The sequence below is a fragment of the Macaca mulatta genome, chromosome 16 (genome assembly GCF_049350105.2).
Source record: "Macaca mulatta isolate MMU2019108-1 chromosome 16, T2T-MMU8v2.0, whole genome shotgun sequence".
Lineage (NCBI taxonomy): Eukaryota > Metazoa > Chordata > Mammalia > Primates > Cercopithecidae > Macaca > Macaca mulatta.
The window spans coordinates 22,180,609-22,193,395 of record NC_133421.1 but is presented as its reverse complement, the minus strand read 5'-3'; the positions used below and the strand labels follow the sequence as shown (position 1 = coordinate 22,193,395).

General features: G+C 59.4%; 1 protein-coding gene and 1 long non-coding RNA gene across 2 annotated transcripts in view; both read right to left on the bottom strand.

Moving 5' to 3' along the window:
* The window catches only part of MAP2K3 (mitogen-activated protein kinase kinase 3), a gene marked incomplete at its 5' end in the record, with an annotated part of 31,022 nt that extends 18,823 nt beyond the window's left edge, over positions 1-12,199 (bottom strand). Inside the window, 1 exon segment of the mRNA NM_001265947.1 lies at positions 12,030-12,199. Coding sequence (NP_001252876.1) covers positions 12,030-12,078 — 49 coding nt within the window.
* Positions 130-1,403, bottom strand: LOC144335367 (uncharacterized). Its single transcript, XR_013406183.1, has 3 exons — positions 1,269-1,403; positions 579-673; positions 130-254 (listed from the first exon to the last, which is right to left on the bottom strand). It is a non-coding gene; the product is annotated as an uncharacterized LOC144335367 (long non-coding RNA).
* Positions 12,200-12,787: the final 588 nt, after the last annotated feature.

Here is a 12,787-nt window from a genome sequence, read left to right as displayed (position 1 = left end):
TTCAGGGGGCTCTGGGCTTGGCATAGGGCAGCCATAGTAAACCCCAGCTCTGCGATCCTGGCGTGGTGCCCTCCTCTGCACCTTGGGTTCCTCATGTACAAAACAGCTCGAGGCAGAAATGCCACCCACCTGCCCCACACGGTGCTGCAGGACGAAGCAAAACCACGTCTGCAAGGTGCTCAGCACAGGGTTCACTGCGCAGATGGGGACCTGTTGTGGCCCATAAATGGTCACCATGGATATGACCAGCCTCTCTGCAGAGGTGAAAAAAAAAAAAAAAAAAAACTGCCCTAGGTAATGAGAATTACAGATAGCTTTTATTCCTGATGTCAGGTTTTTTGTGATCAGAATATAAAATATTTTCTGTTAAAAATGAAAGCTCTGCACAGAGACCCTGGGCCTTGACCTTGCCCCAGCCCCTTGCAGTCCCATCCTTTTCCTGTGGGGTCCACGCCACACCCTCCCTGCACTTTCTCTGCTCTTGGTCCCTCTGGCCCAGCCTGCCACCCACCTCACGCCCTGGGATTTGGGGATGTTGTATCATGTGCCCCCCTTTCACCAAGCCTCAGTTTCCCCACCTGTCAAGGGCACTTGCACATATGGGCTGGATGGGTGGGGACCACGCTCCTCACAGGCCTGGGGGGTATATGGCCTGGCCTCTGCATCCACCTGCCTGTTGGGGACACCGGACTTGCATCAGGAGGGCCGCAGGCTCCACAGGGAAGCCACCCAGCTGTCAGACGGAGTGGGTGAGGCCGTCATGGAGACAGCCCAGAAACAGGCCTCAGGCTGCCACAGACGTCAGAGCTGGGCCCAGATGGCCAGGCAGCCCAGGGCTGCCCAGGTGCAGCCATTGTGGCGACCGTCACCACAACAAACAGAGGCTCTCGGCGGCCACTGGCAACCCATGACAAGCCCGCCTGTCCCGGTTCCCAGCACGGGGTGTCCTGGGGTGTCCTCCACATACTCTAGCCTCAAAGCAGCCCCCAGGCAGGGATGAGGAAACAGAAACTGACCAGAATTCAGCCACTGACCTGAGGCTACACCACAGGTAAAGAGAGGTGCCCCCAGACTAGGACACAACTCTCACTGGCCGCGGCAGCTCTGCCCTATCTCCTCCCACTCACCCCCCACTAGAGACCCGACCCTTGAGTGAGCCCTTCTCTGAATGAGACACCTGCTTTCCCATCGCAGGGCCTTCGCGCATGCCCTTCCCTCTGCCTGAAATGCTCTTCCCTGCGACCGTCCCAGCTGCCACATGGTCTTGCCTTTCACCAGTTCGGAGAGGCTGCCTGACCGCTCAGGCCCCAGTGACCGGCTCTCCCTGTGGCCTGCTGGTTTCTCTGCTGTGGAGTCCCGTAGGTGGCCGTTCTGTGTTACCATCTCAGCCAGCCAGTCTGCAGATCACCTGCGAACAAACGCTCTGGAGCCAAGGCCTGGGCTCAACTGCAACCCTGCCCCTTCCCTGCTGTGTGCCCTCAGGCAAGTAGCTTCACCTCTCTGGACATATGTGAAGCGGAGACTACAGACCAACCTCTCGGGGTTATCAGCGCCATGCCGTAGCAATGCCTGGTGCGTGGAGATTAGATGGGGCCATCTGGGAGTGCACAGCTCCGGAGATAACACCACCCTCAGCCCCAGACCATCCCTGTCCACCTTCTCAGTGACTCCACGAGGGAGCAGGGGAGGTTCACGTATCTGTTGTACCAAGCATGCGGGAGAAGAGGCGACTCAGAGAGGCCACACGGTGGGCATCTGGTGAGGACTGGCCGTAAAGGCAGGTCTGCCCGGCTCCAACATCCAAACAGCAACAGCCTGAGGGCAGGGACCCCACTTCGGCTGCTCCTTCCATCCTGGGCCTGGGGAGACTGAGCTGTGTGGCCCTCTAACGGTCACCCACAGGGGCAAGGTGACAACCCCTCCTCACAGCCTCTGCTCTGCCTCCACTCATAAAGACAGCCCCCACGCCGTGCCACACCACGCCACACCACGCCACGCCACGCCACGCCACGCCACGCCGCGCCACGCCGCGCCACGCCGCGCCACGCCGCGCCACGCCGCGCCACGCCACGCCACGCCGCGCCACGCCACACCACGCCACACCACGCCACACCACGCCGCACCACACCGCGCCACGTGAAGGAGCATCACCAGGTTTCCGACGACAGAAGTAACCCCTGCTCCTAGTTCACTGCCCTCGCCTGACTTCTGGATGTTCCAGGAGGTCCCTGTTCCACTGTAGAAGTGCTGGGCCCGCCAGAGAAGGAGCCACAGGGGCTGGGAGATGTGAACAGCAAGAGGCGCCGCCCTGCCCCAGGCCACCTCTATTCCGCAGGGTCCCTCAGAGGGACAGCAACGAAGCCAGCCCACTCCACGGCACGGGGAAACTGAGGCCCTGAGAAGTGGGCGCAGGCTTTTGCGTGGGCAGATGTACCTCGACAGTGAATGCGTTTGGCTGCGATCTGCCAGACGCTGGCCCCTGTCCCCAGGACAGGTGCCATCAGAGGTCCTGAGGCGCTGCATGCGCCACTGCCAAGCACCTGCAGGCAGTAGGGGGTGGCCATGCACCTTCAGGCAGGGCCCCTTGCCCTGAGGTCCTGGGGCCCCTGTCTCAGGCTCTGGAGAGGATGCAGGACAAGGAGAAGGTCCTCCCATCTACCCAAGCGCCTGCTCCATGCCAGGCCCAGGCTGTCCCATCCGGCCTCACATATGGCCACTGCAGGCCCTACCTTCTCTATCCTCACCTCGTAGGAGTGCAGCAGGCTAGGGTGAGGAGGAGTGACCAAGGCTCTGCCTTCCAAAGCCCTGCCCTGCCTCTGCCCGGCTGTGCGAGGCCACCTGGTCAGGGCCTGGCCTCTAGGGCCTCACACCCTCCCCACCTCTCCACCCTACAGGGACTTCTTCACCTGCAGAGCACTGGAGACCCCCAGCCTACCTACCTGGCAGTGCCCCCTCCCCAGTGATGCTCCGGACCGGTATGGCTCGGGAGCACCCCTAACGTCCAGTGGGAGGCCAGGTGCTAAGCTGCACAGGGGCACCCATGGCTGCCAGAGGGTCCTCCCGCCCGATGCCCACAGCCCAGCAGAGACAACCATGGCCCGCCTGCAACATGGAACCACTTGTGATTTGGAGGGAAGGACATAGGGAAGGGCCAGAGGCGTGGGCTTCGCTGAGGAGAGAAGGCGGCAACACGGGAGGACCCTGGGCAGAGTGGCCTGGGCACAAGGCGTGTGAAAGACAGGGGGCCCACAGCAGGTGGCTACGGGCATCATGGTACGGCCTGGCCTCCCATGGCCAGACCTCACCGGTCTGGGTCCTCCATGCCCCATGACCATCAAAATGTCCATTCTTCTGCACCCAGAAATTCCACACTGAGCGGCTCACCCCCACACTATAACACCCACTAATATTTAGTGAGCACCTACTATGCTCCTGGCCTATGCAAATTACTTTCATTACATCTCATTTGATCCTCTCAGCAACCCCTTGAGGCAGGGACTAATGTGATCTCCATGCTGCAGATGGGGAAACTGAGGCCCAGGGTTTATAGAATCAAAAGGCTGGCACATGCAATTGGTGAGGATCCTGCAGGTCCTCAGCAGGATGTGAGGAGCGGCCTCCCAGGGACAGGAAGAGCCAAGAGCAGCAGGAGGACAGCAGTGTGAGAAAGAAAATGCTGGTCAGACCAGGCGAGGTGGCTCACGCCTGTAATCCCAGCACTTTGGGAGGCCAAGGCAGGAGGATCACTTGAGGTCAGGAGTTTGAGACCAGCCTGGCCAACATGGTGAAACCCTGTCTCGACTAAAAATACAAAAATTAGCCAGGCGTGATAGCGCAGCACATGCCTGTAATCCCAGCACTTTGGGAGGCCGGAGTAGGTGGATTACTTGAGCTCAGGAGTTCAATACTAGCTTGGGCAACATGACAAAAATCCCATCTCTACAAAAAATAAAACAAAACAAAAATGTAGTGGGTGTGGCGGTGCGTGCCTGCAGTCCCAGTTACCTGGGAGGCTGAGGTGAGAGGATCGTCTGAGTTGCAGTGAGCCATGACTGTGCCACTGGGCAACAGAGTGAGACCCTGTCTCAAAAAAAAAAAGGAAAGAAAATGCTGGTCTCTGCACAGAGTATTCCGAGGAGAAACAAGAGACTGTCTTTTTGCCCCTTTGAGATTCCTGCCCTGTGCGATAAAGGTTACTCAAGTGCAGGCAATTTAAAGAAAAGAAGAAACAAAGAGACCTGCTTTAAGCCAACTCCAGTGCCCTGCTCCGTCTGAAGGGGCAGCCAGGCTCACTGAGCACAGTAGAGCCCCAGCAGCAGGCTGCTCGGGCCGGACGGTGCCTCAGAGACTGTCCAGTGCAGACGCTGACTCCAGGGGCCCCGGGACACGCCTGAGGTGAAGCACCAGTGCAGCAGCAGAGAGGTCCCCAGCCTGGGCCCCAGCTCCTGCCTTCCCCACACCTCAGCTAAGCAACCATCACAGTGCCGGCCCGTGCCGGCCTCGGAGCGAGCCGCTCTCCCTCTCTGTGCACACCTCAGTTTCCTCCCTTGATGTTCCACGAACCAGTGAAGGGGCCATGACCTCTGGGAAAGGATGAGCAAGGGTCAGGAGTTGTAAAGACAAAGCCATGCTCCCAGGACAGTCCTTCATGACCTTGAGCAGGTGACTGTCCCACCAGGCCTCGGTTTACTCACTCCTAAGATGGGGTGATGATAACACACCCAGGTTGCTGGGTAGCCACGAAGACTAAACAAGTCCATGGAACGGGCACGGTGGCTTACGCCTGTAATCCCAGCACTTTGGGAGGCCAAGACAGGCAGATTACAAGGTCAGGAGATCGAGACCGTCCTGGTTAACATAGTGAAACCCCGTCTCTACTAAAAATACAAAAAAATTAGCTGGGCGTAGTGGCGGGCGCCTGTAGTCCCAAGTACTCAGGAGGCTGAGACGGGAGAATGGCGTGAACCCGGGAGGCGGAGCTTGCAGTGAGCCGAGATCGCGCCACTGCACTCCAGCCTGGGCGACAGAGCAAGACTCCGTCTCAAAAAAAAAAACAACAACAAGTCCACGCACACAAAATCCCTGGCACAAAATGGGTCAGATGGGTGGGACTCTGGCCCCAGGCTCCCACACTGTGGAGTAGACCCCATGCTCAGGCTTTAAGAGGCCATGACAGGGGAGGGGGACCCACAAGAGATGCTCAGCCCTCCCAGGGCATCAGAAGAATGGGACATTCCTTGCACTAGGATTGTGGGCTGTGCTCCAAAGGTCCCCACGTGGTCCCAGCACAAGGTCAGCAAGGCCATCCCGGCCACCTGCACTGTCGACAGGCCAGTGCTGCTGCTACTGCAGAACGGAAAACAAACCTTCTGAACAAACACCATCTGCGCTTCATTGTTATCACTACTTCTATTTTTTTTTTTTTTTTTTTTTCAGACGGAGTCTCCCTCTGTCGCCCAGGCTGGAGTGTAGTGGGGTGATCTCAGCTTACTGCAAGTTCCATCTCCCGTTTCACGCCATTCTCCTGCCTCAGCCTCCCGAGTAGATGGGACTACAGGCACCGGCCACCATGTCCAGCTAGTTTTTTGTGTGTTTTTAGTAGAGACGGGGTTTTACCATGTTAGCCAGGATGTTCTCAATCTCCTGACCTTGTGATCTGCCCACCTCGGCCTCCCAAAGTGCTGGGATTACAGGCGTGAGCCACCACGCCCGGCCTACTTCTATTTTTTTTTTTTTTAGTTTTGGTTGTGTTTTTTTTTGAGACAGAGTCTTGCTCTGTTGCCCAGGCTGGAGTGCAGTGGCCAGATCTCAGCTCACTGCAAGCTCCAACTCCTGGGTTCACGCCATTCTCCTCCCTCAGCCTCCCGAGTAGCTGGGACTACAGGCGCCCGCCACCACGCCCGGCTAATATTTTGTATTTTTTAGTAGAGATGGGGTTTCACTGTGTTAGCCAGGATGGTCTTGATCTCCTGACCTCGTGATCCGCCCATCTCGGCCTCCCAAAGTGCTGGGATTACAGGCTTGAGCCACTGCGCCCGGCCTTTTTTTTTTTAAAGAGACCGGGTCTCACTCTGTCACCCAGGCTGGAGTGCAGTGGCGCTCACTGCAGCCTTAACCTCCCAGGCACAAACGATCCTCCCACCTCTGCCTCCTGAGTAGCTGGGACTACAGACATGTGCCACCATGCCCAGCCAATTTTTTATGTTTTTTGTAGAGATGAGCTCTCCCTGTGTTGCCCAGGCTGGTTGTGAACTCCTGCCCTCAAATGATCCTCCTGCCTTGGCCTCCCAAAGGCTGGGATTTATCATTTCTAACAAAATCTTACAAAGCATGGGGTTGATGATGAGAGATATCAAAAACGGGGATCTTGGTGATGGAAATGCTAGCACAGACATCAGCTTCAAATTCAGCGCTGATTAGCACCTAGGGGCTCCCGGGACTTGCCGGGTCTCACTCACCCTCGACAGCAGCCCTGAGAGGTAGGTGTGATTCACTCGTGTCTTCAGCAGACACTAAGGCTGGGGAAGGTCACAACAGGGGTCAGGGCGGAGCTGGCCTAGAACCAGCCCTGCCACCTGGAAGTCCCTGCAGACTTGCCCAACGAGTGTCTGCCCACACCACCCTGGGGACTGCCCCAGCCATCCGGGATGCAGTGTGCCATGCCAACGGCAGGAGGCTGTGGGGTTGACCAGAAGGCTAAGCCAGGTGAGAGCAGAATGGCAAGAGGATGGGAGCTGTCTCCATCCCCATACCCAGAGCCGTCCTGGGCAGGCCTCCCATGTGTGCCTCAGCTGCCAATTGACACCACCAAAGCAACCCTCCCAGGCAGCAGTGCTCCCCACCCCCCACACACCTCCTGATTAGGTCTGAATGCACCGCTGGCATCCACAGCCCTTCGCAGCCCTGCCCCAGTGAGGCAGGCCCCCGGCCTGTCATCGCATCACCGCACACACTGGCACATGCAAACCTTGGGACAGGCCTTGGAAGCCCCTGGGGGCATCAGCACAGTGATGCAGGAGAGGACAGTCAGGGCACTCCATACAGCCACCAGGAGGCGTCAGCAGAGCCAGGTGCAATCCCGGCCATGGGCCGCATGGCAGAAGGTGGTGCCGGCCACCCTGGGCAGGGGACCAGCTGGGAGAGGGTCAGCTGGACATGGCCTCCCCAGAGAAACCAGGGAGGGTGGTCCTGGAATGCAGGGCAGGGAGGTGACAGGGACATGCGCCCAGGACTGGGGTCAGGGGAAGAACGCCTGGGGCCCTCTCTGGAGCTGCTGCAGTCAGATTTGGTATCTGGAAGCTGCAAGGGGCCCAGCAAGCTGCTTCGGCCTCCCCCGGCCCTATATGGCCTTCATGCCCTTGACATGAGGCTGTTTGAGGTTTCCAGGGCCACTGCTTTGGGGAGGCATCTGCAGAAGCCACTGGGCAGACAGGCCTGACGGAGGTGGGCAGCGCCAGGAGGCACGGCCAAGGGCAGGCATGGGCGGCATGTGGGCATCAGTCGTGGGGCCCTGCCACGATGCGGTGTCCTCCACGCTACGGCCCGGCAGCCCTCCTCTGGGACCCCTCCTAAGCCACCAACACCCCTGACTCAGGACCGAGCCCCCAGAACCACAATCCCAGGCCCTCCTGCTTCCCAGGCTGGCCCAGGGGCCTGCGTCCTGATTCCAGGCCCCACCCCACCTTCCCTGCATCCATCCTGTTCATGCTGCATGCCAAAGCCTGGGGCAGGGCAGCTCTCTGTTCCCCACTTGCCCTCCCCAGGAAGGCCCAGGAGGCCAGTGGCAATCCCCAGCCCCCACCTTGGGGACCAGTGGGTTAAAAGGCCCTAAAGCCTGGTAAACTCTGGCCTGCATGAAAGGACCCTGCTGCCAAGAGGCCTCGCGTCACAGCACCTACGAGCCCATCGCCACGAAGCCCTGTTACTGTTTATCCACCTACCAACGAACTACGCTCACAAAAGTAACAATAATAAAATAATAACAGATGCCATTCACTTGCCAAATGCTATCTTCAAGCTCGACCACTACCCTGCAAGGAAGGGTGTTTACTCCCACTTTACAGAAGAGGAGACTGAGGGCTAGAGAGGGCACAAGACTTACCCAGGTAAGGAAGTAGTGGAGCCAGGATTCGAACCCAGGCCCCTCCCAGCAGAGCCCAGGCCCCCAGGCTTCCTGCCTGGCAGAAGCGTGCCTCGGCTGGGTTCTCTGTGGGCAGAGGGCAGTCTCACTATGACTCGTGCCTGACACTTAGCAAGTGTGGAATGGAACTGTCTACATCCAGACAGGCAGGGTCCCCGTTCCCAGTCTGCAGATGATGAAATGGAGGCTTCTCCTCTGAGAGCTGGGCCATGCCCAGGGGACAGAAATCTTTTACGGAGTGCAGAGAGTGGACCGGATGCAACTTGTGCCACGTCACATCGCAAAAGGGACAGAGCTGGGGTATGAACCCAGGCAGTCAGGCTCTGGAAACTGAGGTCTCAGCCTCTCCACATCACCATCTTCCAGGAGCTCAGGTCGGGTCCCACCCCAGCCGACCCTGCACAACCTCTGCTCCTCGCCCTCCCTGAGTCCCAGATGCACAGCTGAACCTGAGGTGTCCCCTGGACCAAGGGTAGTAAACAGTCACCGCCACCTGCTCCTGCTCTGTGAGCAAGAGGAAGCAGAGCCCCTTGCCTAACAGAGGAAGTTCCTGGGTGGGGCACAGAGGGCCTGCCCAGGGGTTCCCAGCCTAGTCCGAGGCGCAGGAAGGGGCCACCTCCAGTGCTCCAGCTCAGGGCTAGGTGCCACCTGCAGGACACGTAACCCCCTCCCCACCCACCAGGCCAGCAGGCATCGCCCCTTTAAGCTGTAGGCAGCCGGCTGGCATGCCCAGCAGGTGAGTCAGCACTCAGTGCCCGCTGACTCACCGCCGGAAGCCTCCGCTGCCCCGGCCTTCTCCTCACACAGGCCAACTGAGAACTTTGCTCCCTTTGGGCCCTGGGCCATGGGTTGGCTGACAGAGAGTTTCCTGTGCGTCACAAGAGGGGTGGGGGAAGTCCCCGAGGTGCCACCTCCAGTCTTTCCGACAGCCGGGGGATGGGGGATGGCCACAATAGGCAGGGCTAGGATACGACAGTGCTCCATGAAACCTCAGTGACCCCACTGGGCAGTCAGGAGTCCTACAGCCACAGTCCAAGCTGTGTGAAGATTAGCCATGAAGTGCCCCCACAGGTGGCACTCTTAGGGCAGAAGGGGCAGAACCCACGTTCTGAATGACAACAGGACACACATGGTACCCTCCAAGGACAAATGTGGCTTGCACACATGCCCCCACCCACTGGCCCCAGCGCCGGCCACTTGGCCTCTGATCCCAGCCAGAGATGGCCATGTGGGCAAGAAGGCCAGGGGAAAACCAACAGAGCTGTGGGCCTGAGGGCCTCACACGCTCACGGAAAACTCCCCAGGCCCATGGCAGGAAGGATAGGGCAGGGTACCTGCTGCAAGGCAGGAAGCTCAAAGGTAAAGCTCCAGTAAGGTCAAGCGCCAGCCACTCCCTGCTTTGTTCAAATTCCTTTGAGAAGGTGGAGAAGGGCTCAGTGCTGGGAGGCCCAGTGCCCAGGATGGGGCAGGCACGGGGTGAGGATCTCCACCTGTGGGAGCAGTCCGGCTACTCCATCCAAGCTCAGTTCTGCATCTGTCAAATGAGTGGGATTTTGCAGCAAGTATGCAACAGGCCCAGTGTAAAGCACTGTGCACAAGAGCAGCAGCACCTCTGCCTCAGTCTGTCCTCTAGGTCTGACATGGCCATGAGGACAGGCCCACTGCACATGCTCTGAGCAAGGCCAGGGGTGGGGGCACCCCACCAGCTCAGCTCAGGCATCCAGCATGGGAGGGGCACATAAGGGAGCACGGGGAAGGCCACTGTGGGGATGCAGTCCTAGGGGGAACCCTAGCTCCGCCTGTCACAGCTGCGTGGCCTCAGGCAAGGCACTTAACGCCTCAGTTTCCTTATCTATAAATGAGGCTATGAGGAATAAATGAGAAAATGCATGGCACATGGAAAAAAAGAAGAAGCTCATAGGGTTTTTGGTGAAGGGCATTGCGGCTCTGTCACCACATCCTTCCCCAGATCCCAAAGAGACTACAGGGTCGCTGGGCCTGAGGGAGGTCCCTGACCCTCCATCCAGCTCCCTCAATTTCATCTGCGACCTGGGTCCCTATCTAGAAGTTCATCTTGGCCCTCTCACAGCGTTCTTACCACATCTATGACCCCTCTCCCTTCACAACTCTGCAACTGGAACTTTTATTTTGATCAGGCATTCTCTGCCTGGAGAGCTAAAAAGCCTCCAAAACAAACAGGGCTTCCTACCCTTCCCCAGGCTCTCCAGAGTGGAGAAGTGTCTGATTTCCTGGTTCCCAAGCTCCACGAGGTCTGGGCAGTGCAAGTCCCTCCCCAGACACCTCCCCCCTCAAGTGCCTCCTGAGTTACTCACAGTGGTTGGGCAATGGTCAGGGATCCGGCCTCCCACTTATGTAAGGCATAATTATCCTGCCCACCCGGCTCCAGCCACCACAGCAGCCAGCAGCAGGGGCCAGGAAGAGCCCGTGCCCTCCCCAAGCCCCCACAGGGCTCCCACTGGCCTGCGCCCTCCAGAGCAGAAGAGCGGCTGATCCCCGATGAGGGGCCCACTAGGTGCCCGCTGCTAGATGCTTCCTCCTGCTCACTCTGCGGCTGCAGTTCCAGCAGTGGAGGCCTTTCCAGCAAGAAGAATGGAAACAATAGCGAGATGTGTGCAGCCAGTGTCCCCTGGTGAGCGCCGGCTCTCCGCCAGGCGCTATGCTGAGTGAACACCTCAGAGCTCTTTTGTATTCACCACCCCACGCCACACTCCCGCGTCCACAGAAGCAGGTGTGATTACTTCCAATTTACAGAAAAGGAAACTGAGGCCCAGAGACACCAGGGAGCTTGCTGGGGTGAAGCAGCTGCAGGTTCAGCTAGGCAGGAGGCAGCCCATTCATTACGGCTACGTCCGGTTTGGAAATCTCTCACACAACCCAGCCTACTGAAACTCCGACGCACCAAAAACATCCTTTCCTCTTCCTGAAAAAAAAATTCCCCTTTTGCCCTCCGAGTCTCATCCTTCCCCCTCCGCATGACAAATCCTGCTGCTGCTGCCACCTCACAAAAATTTCCAGGAAGGCCAGCTACTTGGAGAAGAGCAAATCCCTTGCACAGCCAGCACCCTGGCCTGGCGGTTGGCCCAGATCCCAGGCAGCCAGGAGAGGAATAAGATGGGGTGAGAACCCCAAGTGCAGGGAGAAGCTTGCAACTCAAGACAGAGAGAAGCCAGTAGAGAGGGGGCTGTACCTTAGGGAGGGGTGGGAGGACAAGGGAGGTTCCTGGGAGCACAGGGCTGCAGGACAGGGTGCAGGCCAGCCAGGGAAGGGGCAACATAGGGCCTATAAGGATAAGAAGAGCTGGAGGAGAGAAGGACGGGGAGTTCCGAGCTGGGGTGTAGCCAGAGCACCCGCATAGCGGGTACAGTGAGGTCCGAAACAACAGAAGCACTCTGGGGCCCAGATGGAGACTTAAGTTAAATCCCAGCCTGGATACAGCCCTGGGACCCCAAGTTGGAAATGGGAGTGGGTGCTGCCCAAGGACGCAGATGGAGGCCAGTGTGAATCTCACCTGGGTCCCTCTGAGGGAGAAGACTGAGAGAGTTCCTGTCCAGGCTACAGCCATAAGGCCCAAATGAGGTCAGAGTGAGGCTCCTGACTTGGATGGGGTGAGCAGAACAAAGTCCTAGTCTGGGTCCAGCCTGGGTGATCTCGGGCCTGAATGCAGTCCCAAGGCCTAACCTGGGGGTCCAGGTGAGGACCCAGGCTGCGGCCGGTCCCGGGGCCCCGAACAGGAAGGGGTTCCGGGACCGGACGCCGCTGCCAGGTCGAGAACAGGATGGGGTGGGACCAAAGAAATTCGGTCGGGGTTTGCAGCCCGGCCCCAGATTGGGCGCGGGGTCAGGCCGAGGTTCCGGCCGGGATCGCCTACCTTTGGACTGGGGCATGCTGGCGGGCTGGCTTGAGGCGGGCGACTCCATGCTGCAAGCGGGTCCTGGACGGCGGTGGGGACTAATCTAGAGGACTGCGGGCTCCACCGGGGCCGAGCACGCTCATGGCTGCGGGCAGACGGCCCGGGCCAGGCGGAGGAGCAGAGGCGGCGGCGGCGACTACTGCAAGGACGAGTCCGCGACGGGCGGCGCCGGAGCCAGACTGGGCAGCGCCGGGGGGACCCCGGCCGAACGGCGCTGACTCAGGCCCCGCCCCTGCGTGTCCGATTGGCCCTTTCGTTTCCAAGGCCCGTCCCCTGCCTATCAGACGCCGGTCTGTCCCTGCCTGTCAATTACACGCCCCACCCTCCGTGGGCCCAGGATCCGGGCCCCTCCCGCTCTCTGTCAAGTCTGCCAGCCGCCCGAAAAACCCAAGTCCGGTCAGGCTCCGCCCACCTGGACTAAAGCCGCGCCCCTCGCGCTGCCCGTCAACACGCAAGCCCCACCCACTCCCGGGACCCACTGAGCCCGCTGCTCCTTGCAAGCGCCAGGCTCCGCCCAGCACCCCCAGACGCGCAGCCCCGGCGGGTGCGATGAGTGGGCGCGTTCTCCCGGGTGCGTCGTCTGGAAAAAACCCGAGATCCCTAAAGGTGGCACGGCTGGGCCTGGCGAGGCGGGCGGGGGTTAAAAGTGCGCTGCTGGGCTGCCTCCTGGCTCTCTGAACCTGCAGCTGCCTCACCCCAGCAAGCTCCCTGGTGTC